The sequence below is a fragment of the Solanum verrucosum genome, unplaced genomic scaffold, assembly GCF_900185275.1.
Source record: "Solanum verrucosum unplaced genomic scaffold, falcon-dt-bn FXZP01000252.1, whole genome shotgun sequence".
Lineage (NCBI taxonomy): Eukaryota > Viridiplantae > Streptophyta > Magnoliopsida > Solanales > Solanaceae > Solanum > Solanum verrucosum.
In genome coordinates this window covers 4,712,181-4,740,127 of record NW_026019988.1, presented here as the reverse complement: position 1 = coordinate 4,740,127, position 27,947 = coordinate 4,712,181, and the positions used below count along the sequence as shown (strand labels likewise).

At 37.5% G+C, this 27,947-nt stretch overlaps 4 protein-coding genes across 4 annotated transcripts in view; 2 read left to right on the top strand and 2 right to left on the bottom strand.

The window, feature by feature from the left end:
* LOC125818561 (histone H4) overlaps positions 1-27,947 on the bottom strand; it is a 400,968-nt gene that overhangs the window by 94,275 nt on the left and 278,746 nt on the right. The gene's annotated exons all lie outside the window — the stretch shown is intronic.
* Positions 1-27,947, bottom strand: part of LOC125818537 (spliceosome-associated protein 130 A) — a 201,231-nt gene that overhangs the window by 62,783 nt on the left and 110,501 nt on the right. The gene's annotated exons all lie outside the window — the stretch shown is intronic.
* Positions 1-27,947, top strand: part of LOC125818553 (caffeoylshikimate esterase-like) — a 271,599-nt gene that overhangs the window by 139,985 nt on the left and 103,667 nt on the right. The window lies entirely within an intron of this gene.
* Positions 9,007-11,708, top strand: LOC125818950 (uncharacterized). The gene is made up of 4 exons (XM_049498460.1): positions 9,007-9,168; positions 9,562-9,621; positions 9,783-10,885; positions 10,976-11,708. Exons 1-4 carry the CDS (start codon positions 9,007-9,009, stop codon positions 11,706-11,708), a joined length of 2,058 nt encoding a protein of 685 aa, XP_049354417.1.

Sequence of the window (27,947 nt, the reverse complement as noted above, 5' to 3'; positions counted from 1 at the left end):
ATTTGTTTCCTACATATATATATCTTTGTGCTATTTAAATGTTCCTATTTTTGGTGTGTTTTTGAGGGGGGTTTTCGGGTAAAGTTTTGTTTTTTATTCTTGAAGTTATAGATTTTATGGAAATTGATTAGATTTTAGACTATTTCACTGCCTTTATATCATGTGTGTTGATCAATTTTGTTTCCTTTATGCAGAAAGAAGAACTGGATGGTCGGGTCTATATATGTTCAATCAATCAACTGTGCCTCAATCCGAAACTAGTGAATTTACTGGTAAAGGTAGGCTTTTTCTGTCTATTTTGCAGAATTCTGATGATTTTTCAGTAATTTATGACAAGTGGTTTGACGGTCGAAACCTGTTAGTTGTTGATAGTAAACTAATCTGTTTGATTGTTCCTTTATTGGGGGGTGGGGATGGGGGTGTTTTTGATGTTTTTTTCAGGTAAAGGTTTGGATTTTTTATCTGATGAGTGATAAATATTGGTTTTGTTGTTACTCTGATGAGTGACAAATATTGGATTTTTGATATGAAGTTTTATAGAAATTGATTAGATTTTGGACTATTTGACTGTCTTCCTACAGATGTGTGTGTGGGGGGGGGGGGGGTCATGTGTTGGGTAGGGGTGGGGGGATCACTATTTGAATGTTCTGTTTCTCTTCTTTTATATTGTACTGATATTTTGGCATATCAGGTTTCAAGGTGCTACTAGTAGAGTGTGATCTAGTGTTTCAGCTGTGTTCTATGACTTGATTGATATTGTCTCGAGATGAAAAGAGAAGCTTTAGCTGATTCTAGAATCATGCCAGTTTCCGGGAACAAAGAGGTCTCAATCTGATTTCTTATTTGCTGTTGAAAATTGATTTAACTGTGTAATACTTGCTTTGTTTTTTAATAACTCTATTTCATCATGTATTTGCAGCCTGGAGATCTTTCCCGACAGTCTAGTAACTCTTCCTCTCTTCTTCCTATTAAGAAAATGTTGTGTCTTCGTGCACCTATCCAGCCTGAACGCTCATTTTCTAATGAAAATGAATCCAAGACTAAAGATGTCGTTCCTGTTGAAGATGCCAGTCAAATTGGTCTGTTACGTAAGACACCTAGTTCAGTAGACAGCAAGCCATCTATTAGTGAGCAAGAATTTAATTTTCCCATCTCATCAATACATCCTAGCCTACGATACAAGTCTGCAAATGTGCTTCGTCATAGTCTTGGTAGTACTTTACGAGGGTTTGACTCATTGGCTAAAGTAGACTCCAACAGTGTTAGTTCAAATTCAAGTTTGTTGAAAAATCGGGCATTGGATAGAAACATGAACTCCCCTACTTGTAGAACTGTTGAGTCAAAACCTGTTGTAGAAACTTTGGTACAAGCTAATGCTGGAACTGCGGTTCGTACAGTTGGAACATTTGAGACTAATGTAGTAAAAACTGAGGTTGTTAGGCAGAATCTGCAGTCTATTGAGTTGTCAACTAAGGAATTACTTGAGCTAAAACCAATGAAATGTGAACCAATCCAAGAAATATCAATGACATCAGATGTGAGTGGTGGGGACTTATCTACTCCGTCTGATATTGCTGCTAAAAAATTTCTAGATCAGGCAAATGCTGATATTTCTGCTAAAGAATGTTATGATTTTGATTATGAATTTGATGGTCATCATGCTTTTGTGGGATGTGTCAGAGAGGACGATGTATATGAAGACGGTGAGATCCGAGAACCAATCATGCAGTCGATTGCAGAAGACCTAATTGATGATGAACAGACGCCTATTGGCGCTATTTCCCAAGGATCAGTTGATCAATCAGGAATAGCAGATGTGCAGGAGGGATGTGAAAAGGATGTCTTACGTGTCGGATCATCTGCTGGGAGCAGAGAAGCTGTCAGGAATGTTGGCGAGGCTAATAACGAATATATTGGAAGAACTGATATGTCACCAATATCCCTTTCATCTTGGCAAAATGCTGAAACACCTGTTTACCTCAGGTATTGTTATATGGAGGAAGAGGAATTCCATCTACGAAGGAATAGGTGATTTTTTTTTTTTAATTTATTGTTGTTTGATTTGTAATTTTTTTTATAATGTTGTTCAACTCTTGACTTTTTCTTACTGCGGTTTTTCCAAAGATGAAAGAAAAAACATCCAGGATGTTCGAGATGGGTTTCAGGATCATTCATTTGGTAGCTCAAGGGGGAACTTCATGCGTGGAAGAGGGAGGGGCAGGGGCTGGGGATGGGGCCGTGGCCGGTTTCACAGATTAAGTAGAGATTGGTATTCTGGGCGTGATTTTGAAAGCTATCGAGGTGTAGCTGATTATCGCTTTAGACATAATCGTACAGCTGCTGTTTGGGATAGTAGACTAGATGGTGTTTCCTTTGCTAGTAATAGGAGGAGGAATCCAGATGCCTTGCATTCATTTCGACATCCAAGTGCACCTCCAGTTAGATCCCGTACTCAGCACAGGTCTCCGATTATGTACAGAGAAGATAGAATGAGGTCTTCTCCACAAACTTCTTTTACTGAAGAAGCAATAGCTCCTCAAAGGCGTGACTATATCTCTCCATCTTATACAGCTCGTCGTCTGAATGATATGAGGGATGTGGATGCTGTACAAGAGCACGGGCATCCGAGGTCTCTTTCTAGCAGAAGAAGTCCACCTGATCAGGTATTTACTGGAACTAATAGGCCGAGAGTTGAGATTTTAGATCATCAGGAGAGGGCTGATGGTAGATTTCCTGAGCTTCACAGTGGTGAAAGTACTGACAAAAAAAGGAAGTATCGCGAAGGGAGAAGAGAAGCTACGCAAATGAAAAATGTCGAAGATGAATCTGATGTCTCCAGATTGAAGAAAAGAAGATTTTGAACTTGTAATATTAGCAGTTGCCATGGGAAAACACTGTTTCTACATCTGTTTTCTGTTCTTGAAAGATTAGCTCATCAAACCTTGAATCTATGCATTAATACATGTTTTTGCTTCAATCTAGCTGTTAGTAGGCCGTCCAAGGAACCTCGATTCTTACCATTGTTGCCTGAAATTTGTTGTTTATTTGAAACTGTAAGGTAATATCGTAGCAATTTCTTTGTGATTGACAAAGCATCAAGACTAGACTTTATTGCATTGAAGATAAATAGTCAGTCAAAAAAGCAATAATATGTACCGTAACAGAAGTAAGTAGGAAATTTCTTGGAAATTCTAACTTCATCCATTCATTTTGATTAAAGATAACAACTTTTTTTCTAATTAGGTCAATGTAATTCACTTTTTTCTTTCTTTCTATCTAATTTGTAGCTTCACGGGTTTGTACTTTTAGCTATCCATCATGTACTTCTCACAGGGGAATTTTGAAGTCTTTGTAGGAAATTCCTACTTCCTGAACTATGCTGGCTTTGTTTTTGGGAAGCATGGGATTCGTCTCTGAGCTCTCTACGACTTTCTAAAACTTATTGTCTAAATTACAACAACTATAACATATTCGGCGTAATCTCATAAGTGCAATCCAGTGTTTTAAAAGGTGAGATGTTTTATGTCATACGGGGTGAAACGTAAGCCTCGAGACACAGGGAATAAGTCTTATGTGTCTATGGAACGTTGTCTCATTTATATTCAATTTAATAATTTTATTACTAAGAAAATAAGCAAAAGCAAAATTTTCAATTATTTTACAAATAAATTTTAATAAATAACCTATAATATAAAAGTAAAGAGAAACAATTGTAAGATCATCTAATTTACAAAAAAATTAATTGCTGTGCAAAACTTCATATTAGATTTACTGAAAAAAATTCAAATACCTCGAAGACTAAAACTATATTCTAATGAATTCTCTAGAGGGTTGTAATAGAAAGTAAGTTAAAACAATATAAGAAGATTTTAGTGTCCTTTTAGATGGCTCAATCATGTCGATTAGGTGTGTAGTTATTGCCCTTTATCATCTAGGAGAAAAATTTGTATCTTTAATAGGAGTACTAATTTATTATCGCTATAATGGATCTGAATAAGTTTTTTTGAATTAAAATATCTCTCAAGTAAATGATTCAGGAGAAGATTGGTAGCAATATTTTTTTCTAGATTCTCTACATATGTAAAATTGTTAACATTATAAATAAACAAATAGAATAATAAGAATATTCACATATAATAATTTCGACATTTTCTTTATCATTCACCTCATCAATATTTGGAGGGAAGAATTGAGTAGAGAATCTTAAACAAGATGAAATTGAAATTTTTTCATTATCCTCTATAATTGTTGGCTTCATGCAGATTGTGGAATAGTTCATGAACTAATTAAATGATCATTGCTAAATAGGATGGGTAGACTAACCCAAAAAATTACTATCACTCGAGAAATTGCCTCCTTTTCTAGCTTTCTTAAAATTAGCTAGATAATGAATTTGGGAGGAATCTCTTTTTCTAGATTCTCTACATATGCATAATTGTTAACATTATAAAATCTTTATTAGAATGATAAGGTATATTTGTATATAATAAGTTCGGCTTTATCCTCAACGCTTACCTCATTGGTATTTGTAGTATTAGGGCTGCATACCGATCGATTTGGTTCGATTTTGAAGTTTATCGGCTTGTAGAATACTAAATCGTTATAAAATCATTAAGATATCGTTTTATCGATTTGACCATTAAGATTTCACATTAAAAGAACCATGGAGAATCACTTAGAAAAAAGGTGACAAACTAAGTGAACCATGCACATAAGTTGACAGACTGCATCTTACTCAAAAACAAATACTAGTACCTAGTAGAATAACCGAGAGATTGAGGCAGTGGAAAATGAAAGTATGAAATTTTCGGCAAGGCCCCTGTCAATAAGACATCAATCAACTCAGTCAATCCCAACAATTCATATAGTATAGAAAGTACTACATCCTGTGTGGGTCGTCAAGGCCACCATTAATCTATAAGTAAGTAACACGAAGCTTGCCATCATGATATATAGGAATATATAACTGAAATATATGTACATATATGAAAAATGCCAACCAGTTGCTGTCAAAAAGACAAAACAACAAGGCCAGTATAGCCGATAACACACATCTATACAACCCAAAGTCTGCAAGCCTCTAATAGTAGTAAATATTGTCCGGATAAGCCCTGGCCTACCCAAAAACTATTTACAGCAAAATCTAACAAACCTCATAACTATGGAAGCTCTAGAAAAAAAAAAAAGGGTTAGCCAATCTACTGAAACTCAACTGTGTTGCTAATGAGGTATATCAAGTCGTTTGTCGAGATCGAAGGCATGAATGCAGCACCCCCAAACAATGGGGTGTCAATATGAGATAATGAGTTAAGCATGAAGGGTAAAATAGTAACTACACAAGAATTATAAAGTAATGAAGGCAACTAAATCCGAAAGTCAAAGATAACCTGAGCACCTACCTGCCCCTAAAGCAAAGCATACAAAAATAATCAAACAACAACCTAACCAATCCCTAAAAGCTCGGCATGTACACACAACAAACAAGACCATTTACCTGGCCGGGTGGCCCCATAAGCCCAGAAAGTGCCAATTTAGTCTATATACCCCTATCGATAGTTCTCTATCCCCGTAGGCAGTCACTGCATTTCAATAGCCCAGCATACACTTACAGATAACCTCAAAGGCAATCAGTACCTTCTAATAGCCCCCATAGACATCATGTAGCCCTCTTCAACATCAATATAGCCTCGTAGGCATCACATAACTCTCTTAGGCATTAATGTATCCCTTTAGACATCACAACCCTCTTAGGCATCAACATAGCCCCCATAGTCATCACATAGCCCTCTTAGGCATAAACATATAGCCCTCTTAGACAATCGAGTGGCTAATAATTAAGTGAACAGCCTCAATGTAACCCCATAGGTAACCATAATAGCCCAATAGCTTCATATTAACCCCGAAGGCAATTAAAATATCCCGTAGGCTTCCACTGGTTTCAATAGCCCCTTAGACAAGTCATACATAGTTCCATAGGCAAAGGGCATATTTTTTAAGCTAGCCACAATAGCCTGCAAGGGAAACAACAAACAATTCAATAGCTCGAAGGCGTGCAATTTAGCTATAAGCAATCTATATGAATAGTCTCCAAGCAATGTCTAATATAGGGCTGTTACTAACAACATAAGAATCCTGACAAGGGAGGAACATAGGAACTCAAGCAGCCAACAACCAATAATCATGACTACGCGTATAACAACAATAGTCTAGTTGTATTGCTCCTACGCTTTAAGGAAACATATCAAGAGAAGGGAATAACCTCAACATACATTTTTCAACAATTTCAAGTGACCTAAAGACTTCTGCCCGAACCCCCCTTAATACTACAACATTGTATGATCACAATCAACACACAAAAAGATAAGATGTCACGATAATCCAATAAAAGATACGAATTTTCACCGGAAAATACTACCCAAGGTCTAAAGTAGCTATAAATCAATAAAAGAACATTATTACCTTGATATACACCCTCGTAATAGCACCAAGAGCACTCTATAAGGCCAATACATCACTGCCATAACACCTCCAAAGTTATATAATGAAATTGACGGGGTAAACTATGCCAAAATGATGAGCTCGCAACGTAGAGCAACTTTAACGAAGCTTGCAAGATAAGATCACAAGGATCTATGAAGTATTTTTTAGATTTTGGGGGGGATTTTCTCTATATTCTTAAGAGCTGGAACGTGAAAAATGAAGAAGTAAAGAAGGTAATATGATATATACATCTTCCACCGACCTTGGGCCCACCTTATGTGTCTACTTGTACTGCTTCGGTTCTAGAAGGTATAGCTCTCGCCTCTTCTCCTTCTTCTAGTGCACTCGCGAACTCTAGAAAGCAGCAAGCATCACAACTAGGGACGTTCCCGCCACAACAGTTCCACAAGCACCATTGGATCTGAAAAGAAATTACATAGTCGAGGTGCTACAGCAGCTTGGAATTGACGTCAGTCCCTTACATTCTCACAAAAATGTGAATAATTCTCTACTATGAAGTCATATGGATGAACAGTTTAATGTATTGGAAACTAGATTCGTAGACCTTAGATTTGATAAGTTGTGGCCCCTCTAACTCTTTATTGATTCGGAGAAAAGTTCCAAGACATTTGATCCAATTTTCAGAGAATTTCTTGAAGTAACTTATGATAACTTTTCCTGACTTTTATTTTGCAACTCACTTGACTTCAAAACATAAAATACGACTATAAATCAATTAAAATACGTCATACCACATTCTTCTTAACTTAATAATCACTCTTAGTCTTGTCCTGAAGGTATGAGTTAATTTGAACATTTCGAAAGGGCAGATTGTTATATGTTTTAATGTAATTTATTAATTTACTATCTGGTGTTAAAAACCCCTCAAACCATTAAATATCTATAATTCAATATGAAAATTAATCAAAATTATTATCGAAACCTCTAAATCAATAAGCCATTACCAACAAATCAATGACTTTTTGTAGTTTGGATTATTAATTCAATTCGATTTTAAACAACCCTAATTTGGAGGGAAGTTAATGATTTGTTATTGTCCTATCCAATTGTTAGCTCCGCACAGATTGGTGGATGAACTAAACGGCCATTGCTAGAAAGGACTATCAGACTAATCCTAAAAAATAACTATCACTTGAGAAATCACTTCCTTATATGTAAAATTAATGTGCGTTGATAAATTTGAGAGCAATATCTTCCAGATTCTCAATAAATGAATGTTCGTTAACACTATAATTTCTTTAATAGAATGATAAGAATATTCATATATTATAAGTTTGATATGTCCTTACCGTTCACCTCATTAGTATCTGAATGAATGAATTTGAACGGAAATATCTTAAATAAGATGAAATCGAGGAATTTGTCATTGTATCACGTCATTGTTGGTTTCATGTAGATTGTGGAATGAACTAATTAAACTATCGTTGCTAAACAGAAAATGTAGACTAGCTCTAAAAATAACTCACTCGAAAAATAACTTTCTTTTCTGATTTTCATAAAATTAACTTGATAATGAATTTGTAAGCAATCCTTTCTTCCAAATTATTTACTGTATTTGTTAACATTATGAATTCTTTATTAGAATGACAAGTAATATTCGTATACAATAAGTTTGACATTGGAGATGATGTCACATATAGCATTAGGATAACATTGATGAAATGGAGGCTTGCCTTTGGCGTCTTGTGAGTTAAGAAGGTACAACCTAAACTTGAAGGTAAGTTCTACAGAATGACGGTTAGACCGTCCTTATTGTATGGAGTAGAGTGTTGGCCAATCAAGAACTCACATGTTCAGCATATTGCGGATATAAGGGTATTGTTGATATATATGGATGTGTGGGCATACTAGGAGTGACAAGATTAGGAATGAGGTCATCCGGGAGAAGGTGGGAGTGACCTCTCTATAGCAGACAAGATGAGGGAAGCGAGAGTGAGATGGTTTGGGCATGTGCAAACGAGGGACGCTGACGCTCCAATGAGGAGGTGCGAGAGGTAAAATGGTAGGGATAGGCCGAAAAAATATTGTTTCTTTTTGTTCTTTCTTACACCTTATTAGATATCTAGAAGGAAGAATTTAATGAGAAGCATCATAGACAAAACAAAATTAATATTTGTTGTTATTTCATTCAATTGTTACCATAACTAAACAATCATTGCTAGAAAAGATTAACAAGCTAACCTTAGAACTAACGCTCAATGACAAATTTGGTAAGTATCTCTTTTAGATTTTCTACAAACCATAACTAGGATTTATATATATATGTAAGAAAAATTATCCCACATTATACTAAAAGGAAGCCACACTAGAAAATTCAATACTCTTTTTGTTGTCTAAGCACAGAGAAAAAGGTTCTCATTTGTTTCCTACATATATATATATCTGTGTGCTGTTTAATTGTTCCTATTTTTGGTGTGTTTTTGATGTTTTTTTTCAGGTATAGTTTTGTTTTTTATTCTTGAAGTTTTAGATTTAGATTTTAGACTATTTGACTGCCTTTATATCATGTGTGTTGATCAATTTTGTTTCCTTTATGCAGAAAGAAGAACTGGATGGTTGGGCCTATATATGTTCAATCAATCAACTGTGCCTCAATCCGAAACTAGTGAATTTACTGGTAAAGGTAGGATTTTTCTGTCTATTTTGCAGAATTCTGATGATTTTCCAGTAATTTATGTCAAGTGGTTTGATGGTCGAAACCTGTTAGTTGTTGATGGTAAACTAGTCTTTTAGATTATTCCTTTTTTGGGGGGTGGGGTGTTTTTGATGTGTTTTGTTTTTTATTCTTGAATTTTTGGATTTTTACCTGATATAGGATCTGATGAGTGATAAATATTGGTTTTGTTGTTACCTGATATAGGGTCTGATGAGTGACAAATATTGGATTTTTGATATGGAGTTTTATAGAAATTGATTAGATTTTGGACTATTTGACTGTCTTCCTATATATATGTGAGTGGGGGGGGGGTTATATGTGGGGTAGGGTGGGGGTATCACTTTTTGAGTGTTCTGTTTCTCTTCTTTTGTATTGTACTGATATTTTGGCATATTTGGTTTCAGGGTGCTACTAGTAGAGTGTATTCTAGTGTTTCAGCTGTGTTCTCCGACTTGATTGATATCGTCTCAAGATGAAAAGAGAAGCTTTAGTTGATACTAGAATCATGCCAGTTTCCGGGAACAAAGAGGTCTCAATCTGATTTCTTATTTGCTGTTGAAAATTGATTTAAGTATGTACTACTTGCTTTGTTTTTTAATAACTCTATTTCATCATATATTTGCAGCCTGGAGTTCTTGCCCGACAGTCTAGTAACTCTTCCTCTCTTCTTCCTATCCGGCCTGAACGCTCATTTTCTAATGAAAATGAATCCAAGACCAAAGATGTTGTTCCTGTTGAAGATGCAAGTCAAATTGATCTGTTACGCAAGACACCTAGTTCAGTAGACAGCAAGCCACCTATTAGTTCTGCTTCTGTTATTGGAACTAGTGAGCAAGAATTTAATTTTCCCATCTCATCAATACATCCTAGACTACGATACAAGCCTGCAAATGTGCTTCGTCATAGTCTTGGTAGTACATTACGAGGATTTGACTCATTGGCTAAAGTAGACTCCAACAGTGTTAGTCCAAATTCAAGTTTGTTGAAAAATCGGGCATATGATAGAAACATGAACTCCCCTACTCGTAGAACTGTTGAGTCAGAACCTGTTGTAGAAACCTTGGTACAAGCTAATGCTAGAACTGCGGTTCGTCCAGCTGGAACATTTGAGGCTAATGTAGTAAAAACTGAGGTTGTAAGGCAGAATCTGCGGTCTATTGAGTTGTCAACTAAGGAATTACTTGAGCTAAAACCAATGAAATGTGAACCGATTCAAGAAATATCCATGACATCAGATGTGAGTGGTGGGGACTTATCTACTCCGTCTGATATTGCTGCAAAAAATTCTCTAGATCAGGCAAATGCTGATATTGCTGCTAAAGAATGTCATGGTTTTGACTATAACTTTGATAGTCCTCATACTTTTGCGGGACGTGTCAGAGAGGACGATGTATATGAAGACGGTGAGATCCGAGAACCAATGATGCAGTCGATTGCAGAAGACCTAATTGCTGATGAGCAGAGACCTATTGCCGCTATTTACCAAGGATCAGTTGATCAATTAGGAATAGCAGATGTGCAGGAGGGATGTGAAAAGGATGTCTTATGTGTCGGGCCATCTGCTGGGAGCAGAGGAGCTGTCAGGAATGATGGCGAGGCTAATAACGAGTATATTGGAAGATCTGATATGTCACCAATAGCCCTTTCATCTTTGCAAAATGCTGAAACACCTGCTTACCTCAGGTATTGGTATATGGAGGAAGAGGAATTCCATCTACAAAGGAATAGGTGATTTTTTTTAATTTATTGTTGTTTGATTTGTAACTTTTTTTATAATGTTGTTCAACTCTTGACTTTTTCTTACTGCAGTTTTTCCAGAGATGAAAGAGAGAACATCCAGGATGTGCGAGATAGGTTCCAGGACCGTTCATTTGGTAGCTCAAGGGGGAACTTCATGCGTGGAAGAGGGAGGGGCAGGGGCTGGGGCCGTGGCGGTGGTTGGTTTCACAGATTAGGTAGAGATTGGTATTCTGGGCGTGATTTTGAAAGCTATCGAGGTGTAGCTGATTATCGCTTTAGACATAATCGTACAGCTGCTGTTTGGAAATCTGCAAATGAACGTAATGACTATGATGCGTTGCATTCATTTAGACATCCAACTGCACCTCCTGTTAGATCCCGTACTTGGTCCCCTCCTTGGATGAGATGGACAGAAAGATTCAATGGTCATCAAGATTCATCTCAGTGCGGGTCTCGGGTTATGTACAGAGAAGATAGAATTAGGTCTTCTCCACGAACTTCTTTTACTGAAGAAGCAATAGCTCCTCAAAGGCGTGATTCTAGCTCTCCATCTTATACTGCTTGTTGTCTGAATGATATGAGTGATGTGGATGTTGTACAAGAGCATGGGCATCCGAGGTTTCTTTCTAGCAGAAGAAGTCCACCTGATCAGGTATTTACTAGAACTAATAGGCTGAGAGTTGAGAATTTAGATCATCAGGAGAGGGCTGATGGTAGATTTTCCGAGCTTCACAGTGGTGAAAGTACTGACAAAAAGGAAGCATCGCGAAGGGAGAGGAGAAGCTACGCAAATGAAAAATGTCGAAGCTGAATCTGATGTCTCCAGATTGAAGAAAAGAAGATTTTGAACTTGTAATATTATCAGTTGCCATGGGAAACAGTGTTTCTACATCTTTTTTTGTTGTTGAAAAAGATTTAATAGCTCATCAAACCTTGAATCTATGCTCTAATACATGTTTTTGCTTCAATCTTGTTGTTAGTAGGCTGTCCAAGGAACGTGATTCTTAGAGCCGCACTGTCTATCATGAGAACCAGTGTCATTGAGAACTAATCTTGATTTGCGTCGTGTAGGTTCACTAAAGGGGTTTAGGGAGTATAGTGTGTATGCATATCATACATACCCATGTCTTGATAGATAGAAAGACTATTTCTGATAGATTTGGCTCAAGAAAAGCATAGTAAAATATTAAAAACATGATATAACATTCTCAAAGGGACAATAACTACAAAAATATTATATTCTAATTTGTGTCTTTCGATCTAAGGTACGCAAGTATATATAAGTGGTTTGGTTAATTTGTACCATGCATTAGAGGTTGGAATATTATTAGGATGTTCATTTCTTTGTATACCCAAAATACATTTATGCATTGTTTCCATGACTTATATTGTTATTTTATTTATTATAATCACGGTGTTCAGAGTAACTTGCGGGTAGATGAGGAGCTTGGATTAATTGAAATTTTATGTGTTTGGAATCTAGTTCATTTAAGTTACTAGATTCTAAATAAATAATTTATATATATGTAATGAATATCTTAAAACAAATACCAAATTGGACTAAAACTATTAAGTTTGACCGAACTCGTAACCTATACTTTAGCTCCATCTCTACTTGCATGCATGTCGATTAATTCAACGAGGTATCTTACCTCTCACTAATTGAGAAACTGGATTATTTTGTTTATTAAAGTTTGAACAGATTGAAAATTATGACATATTTTTAAATATAAACTAATAATATTCCTTAACAGTATATCACTACTACTAGATATATAGGAGGACACCCACAAAGGAAAATGAGTGGTCCTATCTCTTCCATTACTGCATTGTTTGCCGCTTTCAAAGTTTCAAAAGCCAATTGAAGATTTGTAGACAAGAAAAAATTGATTGAGACACAAAATGATAGGGTGAGTGACCGACTTTAGTTACTTTTCAGCCTCCTCCAACTTCAGGCTTCTAGGAATCCTAACTTAATATGCAAGCTCAAAAAAGCGAGATCACAAGCAACTCAACAACAACACGAACAACAACAGGAAAGTCAAAACAACACAATAAAAGTAAAGAGAAACAATTGTAAGATCATCTAATTCATAAAAAAAAAATTAATTGCTATGCAAAACTTCATATTAGATTTACTGAAAAATTGTCAAATACTTCGAAGACAAAAACTTGATTCTAATGAATTCTCTAAAGACGTGTATAGAAAGTAAATTAATTGCTATGCAAAACTTCATATTAGAAATATGTATCTTTAATATTATTTCTATAATGGATCTTCTTCTTTTTTTACCCTCCCTAGGAGCTCCCACCCCTTTTGCTCCCTTGGTGACTCGAACTCGCAACCTTCAGGTTGGAAGTGAGGGTGCTTACCATCCAAGCAACTCCATCTCGTCTCTATAATGGATCCGAATAAGTTTTTTTGAATAAAAAATTCTCTCAAAGTAAATGATTCAAGAGAAGATTGGAAGCAATATTTTCTTCTAGATTCTCTACATATGTATAATTGTTAACATTATAAATAAAAAATTGAATGATAAGAATATTCATATATAATAAGTTTAACATTTTCTTTTATCATTCACCTCATCAATATTTGGAGGGAAGAATCTGAGAAGACACTATCTTAAACAAAATTAAATTGAAATTTTTTCATTATCCTCTGCAATTGTTGGCTTCATGCAGATTGTGGAATAGATCATGAATTAATTATATGATCATTGCTAAAAAGGATGGTCAGACTAACCCAAAAAATTACTATCACTCGAGAAATCGCGTCCTTTTCTTACTTTCTGAAAATTAGCTAGATAATAAATTTGGGATCAATCTCTTGTTCTAGATTTTCTTCATATGCATAATTGTTAACATGCATTATAAAATCTTTATTAGAATGATAAGGTATATTTGTATATAATAAGTTCGGTTTTATCCTCAACGCTTACCTCATTGGTATTTGTAGTATTAGGGTTGCATATCGGTCGATTTGGTTCGATTTTGAAGTTTATTGGTTATTGGTTTGTAGAATACTAAATTGTTATAAAATCATTAAGATATCAATTTATCGGTTTGACCATTAAGATTTCACATTAAAAGAATCATTGAGAATCACTTCGAAACAAGATGACAAACTAAGTGAATCATGCACATAAGTTGACAGATTGCATCTTACTCAAAAGCAAATACATCTTCCACCAACCTTGGGCCCACCTTATGTGTCTACTTGTACTGCTCCGGTTCTAGAAGGTATAGCTCTCGCCTTGATAAGTGCTTATGTTCCTAGATGTTTTGATGATCTCCTCACAAGTGCAGGGACCTGGTCCTCTGCAGAGTATGAATACTCGTGGTCAAAGTGTTGTACAGCTGGAAAGTTGTCTGCGTCCAAAAATTGGTGAAGCTGCAGAGTACTCCACCAATCAGAAGCGACGATGTTGCTTATTCATTGGATAATAACTTTTCATGTCTAAATATATCCAAGGAAAAACAACAAGTTATTCATTTATTCAAAGAGAGAGATATTTCAAGCTTCAAAACAGCAGGGACCTGATCGATTGCTTCAAGTGATTTCTGTACTAGCTGTTACTTTGTTTGCTTGTAATAGTGTTTATATTGTAGGATTCATTTCACTTGTAAAAGAAACGTTTCAAACTTGTGTGAATCAATTTAAGAACTAGGTTTAAGGTAACTTAGCTTCTTACTCTAAAGTCTATATTAATCGGTTAGGATTAGTATAATGGACAGTGTTATATATGCTTAGTCAAAGTCTAAATCATCTAGGAGCTAGTTGATTTAGTAGGCGGTGTGGTATCCGCTTAGAAAAGTCTAAGTTATCTAGGGGTGATAGCTTAGTGGGCAGTGTTGTATCTGCTATGGCTCATCTAAGTAATAGGAGGTATTGCTTAGTGTCGAGATTAGTAGGCTAATCTCATTTTGTAAATTGACTTTTACTTTTGTTTTTGCTTAGAGAAGATTAGTGGAAGCAGTTTGAAAAGTCCTAGCAGGCCAGGTCGTGGTTTTACTCCCTTGAGCAAGGAGGTTTCCATGTAAGTTGTTGTGCAATCTTTACTTTCAGCACTTTGTTTATTTTCTGTTATTGTAACTGTATTGAGGACCTGGTCTCATATAGACTAGTGGACGCATACATTCCAACACGCCTCATTTCCTTCTTCTGGTGCACTCACGAACTCTAGTGAGCAGCAAACATCACAATTAAGGGCGTTCCCCGCCACAACAGCTCCACAGGCATCATTGGATCTGAAAAGAGATTACATAGTCGAGGCGCTACAGCAGCTTGGAATTGATGTTAGGCCCTTACATTCTCACAAAAATGTGAATATCTCTCTATTATGAAGTCGTATGGATAGATTTGATAGGTTGTGGTCCCCCAAACTCTTTATTGATTCGGATAAAAGTTCCAAGACATTTGATCCAATTTTCAGAGAACTTCTTGACGCAACTTATGATAACTTTTCCTGACTTTTATTTTGCAACTCACTTAACTTCAAAACATAAAATACAACTATTGATCAATTAAAATACGTCATACCACATCCTTCTTAACTTGATAATCACTCTTAGTCATTAATTTAAACATTCCGAAAGGGCGGAGTGTTACATGTTTTAATGTAAATTTATTAATTTACAATTGGTTAACCTGTTAAAAACCCCTCAAACCATTAAAGATCTATAATCCAGTATTAAAATTAATCAAAATTATTATTGAAACCACTAAATCAATAAGCCATTATCAATGACTTTTATTTAGTTTGGATTATTGATTTCAGTTCGATTTTAAACAACCCTAATTTAGAGGGAAGTATTCAAGGAGGAGCATTTTAGACAAGACAAAGTTAATGATTTGTTATTGTCCTATCCAATTGTTAGCTCCACACAGATTGGTGGAGTGGACCATGAACTAAACGACCATTGCTAGAAAGGACTATCAGACTAATCCTAAAAAATAACTATCACTTGAGAAATCGCTTCCTTATATTTAAAATTAATGTTCGGTGATAAATTTGAGAGCAATCTCTTCCAGATTCTCTATATATGTATGTTTGTTAATACTATAAATTCTTTAATAGAATGATAAGAATATTCATATATTATAAGTTTGATATATCCTTATCGTTCACCTCATTAGTATCTGAATGAATGAATTTGAACGGAAATATCTTAAATAAGATGAAATCGAGAATTTGTCATTGTATTCCGTCATTGTTGGTTTCATGCAGATTGCGGAATGAACTAATTAAACGATCATTGCTAAACAGAAAATCTAGACTAACCCTAAAAATAACTATCACTCGAAAAATTACTTTCTTTTCTAATTTTCATAAAATTAACTTGATAATGAATTTGTAAGCAATCTTTTTTTCCAATTCTTTACTCTATTTGTTAACATTATAAATTCTTTATTAGAATGACAAGTAATATTCGTATATAATAAGTTTGACATTGGAGATGATGTCACATATCGCATTGGGACAGCATTGATGAAATGGAGGCTTGCCTCTATAGAGTCTTGTGTGTTTAGAAGGTACCACCTAAACTTGAAGGTAAGTTCGACACAATGATGGTTAGACCGACCTTGTTGTATGGAGTAGAGTGTTGGCCAATCAAGAACTCACATGTTCAGCATATTGCGGATATAAGGGTATTGTTGATATATATGGATGTGTGGACATACTAGGAGTGACAAGATTAGGAATGAGGTCATCCGGAAGAAGGTGGGAGTGACCTCTCTATAGCGGACAAGATGAGGGAAGCGAGACTAAGATGGTTTGGGCATGTGCAAGCGAGGGATGCTGACGCTCCAGTGAGGAGGTGCGAGAGGTAAAATGGTAGGGATAGGCCGAAAAAATATTGTTTTCTATTCTTTCTTACATCTTATTAGATATCTAGAAGGAAGAATTCAATGAGAATCATATAGACAAAACAAAATTAATATTTGTTGTTGTTTCATTCAATTGTTACCATAACTAAACAATCATTGCTAGAAAAGACTAACAAGGTAACCTTAAAACTAATGCTCAATGAAAAAATTGGTAAGTATCTTTTTCAGATTCTCTACAAACCCTAACTAGGATTTATGTATATATGTAAGAAAATTATCCCACATTATACTAAAAGGAAACCACACTAGAAAATTCAACAAGTAAAGGCTTTTCACTCATTCAATAATCTTTTTGCTGTCTAAGAACAGAGAAAAAGGTTCTCATATATCTGTGTGCTATTTAATTGTTCCTATTTTTGGTGTATTTTTGAGAGGTTTTTTCGGGTAAAGTTTTGTTTTTTGTTCTTGAAGTTTTAGATTTTATGGAAATTGATTAGATTTTAGTCTGTTTGACTGCCTTTATATCATGTGTGTTGATCAATTTGGTTTCCTTTATGCAGAAAGAAGAATTGGATGGTTGGATCAACTGTGCCTCAATCCGAAACTAGTGAATTTACTGGTAAAGGTAGGATTTTTTTTGTCTATTTTGCAGAATTCTGATGATTTTCCAGTAATTTATGTCAAGTGGTTTGATGGCCGAAACCTGTTAGTTGTTGATAGTAAACTAGTCTGTTGATTGTTCCTCTTTTGAGGGGGAGGGGGGGTGTTGATGTTTTTTTCAGCTAAAGTTTTGTTTTTTATTCTTGAATTTTTGGATTTTTACCAGATATATAGGATCTGATGAGTGGTAAATATTGGCTTTTTGATATGGAGTTCTATAGAAATTGATTAGATTTTGGACTATTTGACTGTCTTCCTATAAATGTGTGTGTGTGTGGGGGGGGGGGGGGGGGGGTCATGTGTGGGGTAGGGATGGGGGATCACTATTTGAGAGTTCTGTTTCTCTTCTTTAGTATTGTACTGATATTTTGGCATATTTTGTTTCAGGGTGCTACTAGTAGAGTGTAATCTAGTGCTTCAGCTGTGCTCTACGATTTGATTGATATCGTCTCGAGATGAAAAGAGAAGCTTTAGCTGATTCTAGAATCATGCCAGTTTCCGGGAACAAGGAGGTCTCAATCTGATTTCTTATTTGCTGTTGAAAATTGATTTAACTATGTACTACTTGCTTTGTTTTTTAATAACTCTATTTCATCATATATTTGCAGCCTGGAGTTCTCGCCCGACAGTCTAGTAACTCTTCCTCTCTTCTTCCTATTAAGAAGATGTTGTATCTTCGTGCACCTATCCAGCCTGAACGCTCATTTTCTAATGAAAATGAATCCAAGACCAAAGATGTTGTTCCTGTTGAAGATGCAAGTCAAATTGATCTATTACGCAAGACACCTAGTTCAGTAGACAGCAAGCCACCTATTAGTTCTGCTTCTGTTATTGGAACTAGTGAGCAAGAATTTTATTTTCCCATCTCATCAATACATCCTAGACTACGATACAAGCCTGCAAATGTGCTTCGTCATAGTCTTGGTAGTACTTTACGAGGGTTTGACTCATTGGCTAAAGTAGACTCCAACAGTGTTAGTCCAAATTCAAGTTTGTTGAAAAATCGGGCATTGGATAGAGACATGAACTCCCCTACTCGTAGAACTGTTGAGTCAGAACCTGTTGTAGAAACCTTGGTACAAGCTAATGCTGGAACTGCGGTTTGTCCAGCTGGAACATTTGAGGCTAACGTATTAAAAACTGAGGTTGTAAGGCAGAATCTGCAGTCTATTGAGTTGTCAACTAAGGAAGTACTTGAGCTAAAACCAATGAAATGTGAACCAATCCAAGAAGTATCCATGACATCACATGTGAGTGGTGGGGACTTATCTACTCCATCTGATATTGCTGCTAAAAATTCTCTAGATCAGGCAAATGCTGATATTGCTGCTAAAGAATGTCATGGTTTTGACTATAACTTTGATAGTCCTCATACTTTTGCGGGACGTGTCAGAGAGGACGATGTATATGAAGACGGTGAGATCCGAGAACCAATGATGCAGTCGATTGCAGAAGACCTAATTGCTGATGAGCAGAGACCTATTGCCGCTATTTACCAAGGATCAGTTGATCAATTAGGAATAGCAGATGTGCAGGAGGGATGTGAAAAGGATGTCTTATGTGTCGGGCCATCTGCTGGGAGTAGAGGAGCTGTCAGGAATGTTGGCGAGGCTAATAACGAGTATATTGGAAGAACTGATATGTCATGTAACATCCGACAATTTAAAATGAATATGAAGAAGCTTGAAATTTGGAAATAGTCATTTTTTTGGAAAAATTTAAAATCTGGAAATTTGGCTAAGTATGGAAATCAGTGAGTTTTTGGCCAACTTTGAGCAGTCGTAACTCCTAGCTCAGGATGATTTAGGAGTAGTTCCAGTTATGGTTTCGAAGCTTGTGGAATGCTCTTTCCAACGCCACCGAGTTTTCTCGATTCCGAGTTCGTATGAGCGAGTTATGATCTTTGAAAATTGGGCAGTTGGCAGGGAGTCCGTTCCGGAAATTTAAGGGCATTTTGGTCTTTTCACAAATCATTTCTTTTGAGCTTATATTGTTGTATTAGGCTGATATTTGGATCATTTTGTCCCATTTTGAAAGAGAAAGAGTTAGGGTTCAAGAGAAGAAGAAGAGAAGAAGGAGAAGAAGAAGAGAAGAAAGAGGAGATCAACAAGATTTGTCAAGATCATTGTGGATTTTCGTCGGGGGTGATCCCTATCAAGGTATGTGAGTCTTTAGTGTGGGTTTATCCTTTCCCCCCACATACCAAGCTCGTTTTTATGATTTGAGAAGAGATTGGATTTGTTGTTGAAGTTGTTGAAGTTGTTGAAGTTGTTAGTTGTTGATGTTGTTAGTTGTGTTGTTGAAGTTATTATTGGTTGTGGGACAGGATTGGGCTGTGTATTTGAGTTGTGACCTATTGTATATTGATGGATTTTATGATCCTTAGTGTTGGTTGGTTCATACCCCCACACACCAACTCGTTTTTAATTCCAAGAGAAGATTTATTGGTTGTTGAAGTTGTAGTGGTGTTGTGTTGAAGTTCTTGCTGATTTAGTACAGATTTCTGGTTGTGATTTTTGAGTTGAATCTATTGTATAATAAGGGTCTTTATGATTCTAAGTGTTGCTGCTGAAACCTTGAGGTTGAGAGGGTTTAGAATTGGAAAGAAACAAGGGGAAAAAGTCGGATTTTTGGGGAAAAAGGGGCTGGGCTGTCGCACCTCTCCTAGTGCCAAGGACACCAATCCTTCCCTTTCATTTACCATTTTTTTTTATACATGTTCCTAGGTATTATACCTATGTTTCCTAGTTGTTTCCAACACTCCAAGGTACTTCCAAAAGTCAAGTAAAACTACAAGTCAAGTGAAGTTAGTTTCCAATTCAAGTGAAGTTAGTTTCCAAGTCAAGTGAAGTTAAGCTTAGAAGTAAGTAAGTCAAAGCAAGTCTTTAAGGTTTTCCAAGAGTCTTCATTGAACGTTTTAACTTCATTCTAAGGCTCAAGTTCCAAGTTAAGTATTGAGTTTCAAGTCAAGTCAAAAGTTAAGAGTTTCATGTTAAGTTAAGAGTTTCACATCAAGCCAAGAGTTCAAGTAAAGTAAAGAGTTTAAAGTTGAGTTCTTTTCTCAAAGTTATTAGGGAACTATGTATTCCCAAAGAAGTTTTAAAGAAATGTTTTTACATTTAAACAAGGTTGGAAACTGAGATTTCCAAAAAGCCTTCGGGCTAGTTTTTGAGTAATTATCTCATATCAGCAGGAAGAAATATGTTTTAAAAACATAAGAGCCAGTACATTTTTGGGAGTAGTATCGAGCACCGAATTGGGGGAGCGTTCAAAGAACCCACAGCCCCCATAGAACCATGTTAGCCACCATGGGTAAAAAGGATCATACTTTTTAGATGAATCCTTTTCAGATTAGACTAGTGGATCCATTAGGCAGTTCAGGTCTTATACCTTTGGCCGGGTATAAGATGCTCTGGCAGCGTGAGGTCGATCGATGTATCATCACTATAGCTCTTATGTGATGGTTGTCGGTTAGAGAAGCTCCCACAGCAGTTATTGTATTTTTCATACACAGAGATTATTGTATTTTTATATACATCAGTTCATTGTATTTTATATACATTTCAGGCTTATTGTATCTTGTATACACACAGAGTTATAGCATGTTTTAACAGTCTTTCTTTATATCGCACTTGTTTTAAATTGCCTTATATTGAAAGAAGTCAGTCAGGTTGAGTTGAGTTGAGCCAGGTAAGCTATTCAGTTTCTTCCAGATTTCCTTCTAGCCTCTGTTGCTTAGTTTTCCAGCTTGCATACTCGTACATTCCATGTACTGATGCCAGTTGGCCTGCATCGTTTGATGATGCAGATTCAGGTACCCCGGATCAGCATCCTGCACGTCGTTGATCCAGCTGAGCACTCCAGAGTCAGTGGTGAGCCTCCTTGCATTCCGGAGGACTCAATTATTTTGTGTTCTTAGTTTTTGTTTTATTAGGATGTTGCGGGGTCTGTCCCAACATCCATCTCAGTATTTTAAGGCTTCATAGACAGACAGTCAGTCAGTTAGTTTTGAGTCTCTCATCTATATATATATATGTAAATATTCTATTTTGAGATTCGAGTTGCCTTTATGGCCATATTTTATAAGTTAAGTTGTTTTGTAATATTGCATTGCATTGAGTTATTCTGTTGAGGTTTCCGCTGAGTTAAGAAAGCCAGGCCAAGGGTTCGCTTGGGGCTAGAAATGGTCTCCGGGTGCCGGTCCCGCCCAGGGTGTAGGCTCGGGGCGTGACAAACTTGGTATCAGAGCACAGAGTTCAGGAGTCCTAGGGAGTCTATGAAGCCGTGTCTGTAGAGTCCTAGTTATCGGTGTGAAGCGCGCCACATCTATAATTGGGAGGCTGCAACATTTAGGAAGATTTCTCATTTCTTTCACACTCATTTCATGCGTTAGAGTTGATCTCTAAAAAGTTTCTTTCTAATCCGTGCTTGCGCGTATTTCAGATAGTCATGCCTCCACGGAGAGTTGGTAGAGGGCGTCTTCCTAGACGTTATGTTGATGAGCAAGAGTTACCCTATGCACCGGGAGTGCAAGATCAAGGGGAAGTTTCTAATGCCGAGTTCAGAGAGGCAATTAGAATGTTGAGTCAAGCTGTAGCAAATCAGATTGGTCAGCAAAGAGGAGCTCGACATGAAGGAGCTGACACTTCAAGGATTCGTGAGTTCTTGGGGATGAATCCTCCGAGTTTCATGGGTTCGAGCACTACTGAGGATCCAGAGGATTTCATTGAGGAGTTGAAGAAGATTTTTGATGTGATGCATGTGGCAGATATTGAGCGGGTTGAACTAGCTGCTTATCAATTGAAGGATGTTGCTAGAACTTGGTTCGACCAGTGGAAAGGGGGCAGAGCTGAGAATGCACCACCTGCAAGTTGGGCCGGTTTTGAGGAAGCTTTCTTGGGGCATTTCTTTCCTCGAGAATTGAGAGAGGCCAAGGTACGTGAGTTCCTTACACTTAAGCAGGAGTCCTTGAGTGTTCATGAGTACAGTTTGAAGTTCACACAATTATCCCGCTATGCTCCGGAGATGGTTGCAGACATGAGAATAGAATGAGCTTGTTTGTTGCTGGGCTGTCTCGGTTGTCGAGCAAGGAAGGTAGGGCTGCAATGCTTATCGGGGACATGGACATATCAAGGTTATGGTTTATGTGCAGCAGGTTGAGGAAGAGAAGCTGAGGGACAGAGAAGAGTTCAGAAATAAGAGAGCTAAGATCGGGAACGAGTCCGGGCAGCAGAGAGGTAATTCAAACCGTTCCTCCTTTCAGCAAAGGCAAAAGGGACCTGCTCCATCATTTGCTAGAGCACCTGCACCCAGATACAGAGGTGAATTTAATGTTCAAAATTCGAAGGACTTCAGAGCTAGACCAGCACAATCTTTGGGTAGTGTGGCGCAAGGGAGTAGTAAGCCTCCTGCTGCGCCAAATGTGGTAGGAACCACTCAGGTATTTGTCGAGAGGCTCCATTGGTTGTTTCAGTGTGGTCAGAATGGACATTTCATGCGAGAGTGTCCAAAGAATAGGCAGGGTAATGGAGCAATAAAGCACAGTCTTCTTCAGTTGTTCCACCAGACAAGACGACACCTAGAGGAGCTACTTCTAGTACAGGTGGAGGAGCAAACCGCCTTTATGCTATCACCAGTCGCCATGAGCAAGAGAATTCTCCGAATGTTGTCACTGGTATGATCAAAGTCTTTGTTTTGATGTGTATGCTTTGCTAGACCCAGGAGCGAGTTTATCTTTTGTAACTCCTTATGTTGCAAATCAGTTTGAGGTTCTTCCTGAAAGACTTTGTGAACCCTTTTGTGTTTCTACACCTATTGGGGAGTCTATTCTAGCGGAAAGAGTTTATCGTGATTGTCCTATTTCTATCAATACAAGAGCACCATGGTTGATTTGGTTGAGTTAGACATGGTAGATTTTGATGTCATTCTAGGTATGGATTGGCTTCATGCTTGTTATGCATCGATAGATTGTAGAACTCGAGCAGTCAAGTTTCAGTTTCCGAATGAGCCAGTCATAGAGTGGAGTAGCAGTTCAGCAGTGCCTAAGGGTCGTTTTATTTCGTACCTTAAGGCAAGAAAGTTAGTTTCGAAGGGTTGTATCTATCACTTAGTCCGAGTTCATGATTCTAGTGTTGAGATACCTCATTTCCAGTCAGTTTCTATAGTAAGTGAGTTTCCAGAAGTGTTTCCTGATGATCTACCCGGAATTCCTCCTGAGAGAGAGAGATAGATTTCGGCATAGATCTCATTCCAGATACTCGTCCTATCTCTATTCCGCCATATAGAATGGCACCAGCAGAGTTGAAAGAGCAGTTGAAAGATCTCCTAGAAAAGGGTTTCATTCGACCGAGTGTCTCACCTTGGGGTGCTCCGGTTTTGTTTGTAAGAAGAAAGATGGTTCCCTTAGAATGTGTATAGATTACCGCCAGTTGAACAAGGTTACCATCAAGAACAAGTACCCTCTTCCGAGGATTGATGATCTTTTCGATCAGCTTCAGGGTGCCACTTGTTTTTCAAAAATTGACCTCCGATCAGGCTATCATCAGTTAAGGGTAAGGGAATGTGATATCCCAAAGACAGCTTTCAGAACCAGGTATGGTCATTATGAGTTTTTGGTCATGTCCTTTGGTTTGACTAATGCGCGTGTAGCTTTCATGGATTTGATGAATAGAGTCTTCAAACCTTATTTAGATATGTTTGTTATTGTCTTTATTGATGATATACTAGTCTATTCAAGGAATGAAGAAGATCATGCTAGTCATCTCAGAACAGTTCTTCAGACTTTGAAAGACAAGGAGTTGTATGCCAAGTTCTCTAAGTGTGAGTTTTGGCTTAAGTCTGTGGCATTCCTAGGCCACATTGTGTCCGGTGATGGAATTAAAGTTGATACTCGAAAAATTGAGGCAGTGCAGAATTGGCCTAGACCCACATCTCCAACTGAAATTAGGAGTTTCTTGGGATTAGCTGGCTATTATAGAAGGTTTGTTGAAGGGTTCTCGACTATTGCATCTCCTTTGACAAAGTTGACTCAGAAGACAGTGAAATTTCAATGGTCGGAAGCTTGTGAGAAAAGCTTTCAAGAATTGAAAAAGAGATTGACTACAGCTCCAGTTTTGACGCTACCAGAAGGTACTCAAGGTTTTGTGGTGTATTGTGATGCATCTAGAGTTGGTTTGGGTTGTGTCTTAATGCAGAATGGCAAGGTTATAGCTTATGCCTCCAGACAGTTAAAGGTTCATGAGAAGAACTACCCAACCCATGACTTAGAGCTAGCTGCTGTAGTATTTGCTTTGAAGATATGGCGTCATTACTTGTATGGTGTGCATGTCGACATATTCACTGATCACAAGAGCCTTCAATATGTGCTTACTCAGAAAGAGCTTAATCTCAGACAGAGGAGGTGGTTAGAGTTACTCAAGGATTATGACTTGAGTATTCTTTACCACCCAGGTAAGGCTAATGTTGTTGCTGATTCTTTGAGCAGGTTGTCTATGGGTAGCACCGCTCATATTGAAGAAGAAAGGAGAGAGTTAGCAAAAGATGTACACAGACTGGCATGCTTGGGAGTCAGATTTACAGATTCCGCAGAAGGAGGAATAGCGGTGACGAGCAGGGCCGAGTCATCATTAATGTCAGAAGTGAAAGAGAAGCAAGATCAAGATCCCATTTTGCTCGAGTTGAAGGAAAATGTTCAAAAGAAAAGAGTATTAGCTTTTGAACAAGAGGGAGATGGTGTTTTGAGATTTCAAGGTAGATTGTGCGTACCTATGGTAGATGGACTCCAAGAGAAGATTATGGATGAAGCTCACAGCTCCAGATATTCTATTCATCCGGGTTCCACCAAGATGTATCGTGATTTGCGTGAAGTTTATTGGTGGAATGGCATGAAGAAGGGCATTGCTGAGTTTGTTGCTAAGTGTCCAAATTGCCAACAAGTGAAAGTTGAACACCAAAGGCCCGGTGGTTTGGCTCAGAGGATAGAACTTCCAGAGTGGAAGTGGGAGATGATCAATATGGATTTCATCACAGGGTTGCCAAGGTCTCGCAGACAGCATGATTCTATTTGGGTAATTGTCGACCGAATGACAAAGTCAGCTCATTTTCTACCAGTAAAGACTACCAATACAGCAGAAGATTATGCCAAGTTGTATGTTCAAGAGATAGTGAGACTTCATGGAGTCCCAATCTCCATTATTTCAGATAGAGGTGCACAGTTTACTGCACAGTTCTGGAAATCTTTTCAGAAGGGCTTGGGTTCAAAGGTGAACTTAAGTACTGCCTTTCACCCTCAGACTGATGGGCAAGCAGAGCGCACTATTCAGACCTTAGAGGATATGTTGAGGGCTTGTGTAATCGATTTCAAAGGGAGTTGGGATGATCACCTACCTCTCATTGAGTTTGCCTACAACAACAGTTATCACCTTAGCATCCAGATGGCTCCATATGAAGCTCTTTATGGGAGAAGATGTAGATCTCCTATTGGATGGTTTGAAGTTGGTGAAGCACAGTTGATAGGACCAGATTTAGTTCACCAAGCTATGGAGAAGGTGAAAGTGATTCAAGCGAGGTTGAAAACGGCACAGAGTCGTCAGAAATCCTACACCGATGTTAGGAGAAGGGCGTTAGAATTTGAAATAGACGATTGGGTATATTTGAAGGTTTCACCCATGAAAGGCGTTATGAGGTTTGGTAAGAAGGGGAAACTTAGTCCCCGGTATATTGGACCTTACCGCATAGCCAAGAGGATTGGCAATGTTGCTTATGAGTTGGAGTTACCACAAGAACTAGCAGCGGTTCATCCGGTATTTCACATCTCCATGTTGAAGAAGTGCATAGGCAATCCTTCATTGATCCTACCGACTGAAAGTATCAAGATCAAGGATAACTTATCTTATGAGGAGATTCCTGTTCAAATTTTGGATCGTCAAGTTCGTAGGTTGAGAACGAAAGATGTAGCCTCAGTTAAGGTCCTTTGGAGGAACCAATTTGTTGAGGAAGCAACTTGGGAAGCCGAAGAAGACATGAAGAAGAGATATCCATATCTCTTTGAATCCGCAGATTAAGGTATCAATTTCCTTCTTAGTGCTCTTAAATTATAATGAGCATGTCGTTATTGTTGTTGCGTTTGCATGGTTGTTTGTTGGGTGTTGAGTTGATGTTACACCCTTAGCTTTGTAAGAGTAACCTCATTCGAGGACGAATGTTCCCAAGGGGGAGATATTGTAACATCCGACAATTTAAAAATGAATATGAAGAAGCTTGAAATTTGGAAATAGTCATTTTTTGGAAAAATTTAAAATCTGGAAATTTGGCTAAGTATGGAAATCAGTGAGTTTTTGGCCAACTTTGAGCAGTCGTAACTCCTAGCTCAGGATGAGTTAGGAGTAGTTCCAGTTATGGTTTCGAAGCTTGTGGAATGCTCTTTCCAACGCCACCGATTTTCTCGATTCCGAGTTCGTATGAGCGAGTTATGATCTTTGAAAGTTGGGCAGTTGGCAGGGAGTCCGTTCCGGAAATTTAAGGGCATTTTGGTCTTTTCACAAATCATTTCTTTTGAGCTTATATTGTTGTATTAGGCTGATATTTGGATCATTTTGTCCCATTTTGAAAGAGAAAGAGTTAGGGTTCAAGAGAAGAAGAAGAGAAGAAGAAGAGAAGAAGGAGAAGAAGAAGAGAAGAAAGAGGAGATCAACAAGATTTGTCAAGATCATTGTGGATTTTCGTCGGGGGTGATCCCTATCAAGGTATGTGAGTCTTTAGTGTGGGTTTATCCTTTCCCCCCACATACCAAGCTCGTTTTTATGATTTGAGAAGAGATTGGATTTGTTGTTGAAGTTGTTGAAGTTGTTGAAGTTGTTAGTTGTTGATGTTGTTAGTTGTGTTGTTGAAGTTATTATTGGTTGTGGGACAGGATTGGGCTGTGTATTTGAGTTGTGACCTATTGTATATTGAGGGATTTTATGATCCTTAGTGTTGGTTGGTTCATACCCCCACACACCAACTCGTTTTTAATTCCAAGAGAAGATTTATTGGTTGTTGAAGTTGTAGTGGTGTTGTGTTGAAGTTCTTGCTGATTTAGTACAGATTTCTGGTTGTGATTTTTGAGTTGAATCTATTGTATAATAAGGGTCTTTATGATTCTAAGTGTTGCTGCTGAAACCTTGAGGTTGAGAGGGTTTAGAATTGGAAAGAAACAAGGGGAGAAAGTCGGATTTTTGGGGAAAAAGGGGCTGGGCTGTCGCACCTCTCCTAGTGCCAAGGACACCAATCCTTCCCTTTCATTTACCATTTTTTTATATACATGTTCCTAGGTATTATACCTATGTTTCCTAGTTGTTTCCAACACTCCAAGGTACTTCCAAAAGTCAAGTAAAACTACAATTCAAGTGAAGTTAGTTTCCAATTCAAGTGAAGTTAGTTTCCAATTCAAGTGAAGTTAAGCTTAGAAGTAAGTAAGTCAAAGCAAGTCTTTAAGGTTTTCCAAGAGTCTTCATTGAACGTTTTAACTTCATTCTAAGGCTCAAGTTCCAAGTTAAGTATTGAGTTTCAAGTCAAGTC

Bases quoted from the DNA above. Each gene is read 5' to 3' on its own strand.
- LOC125818950 (XM_049498460.1), top strand. From the start codon at position 9,007: ATGTGTGTTGATCAATTTTGTTTCCTTTATGCAGAAAGAAGAACTGGA. The intron at 9,169-9,561 runs GTAATTTATGTC...ATTTGGTTTCAG, and splicing joins AGAATTCTGATGATTTTCCA to GGTGCTACTAGTAGAGTGTA. The intron at 9,622-9,782 runs GTCTCAAGATGA...ATATATTTGCAG, and splicing joins TCTCCGACTTGATTGATATC to CCTGGAGTTCTTGCCCGACA.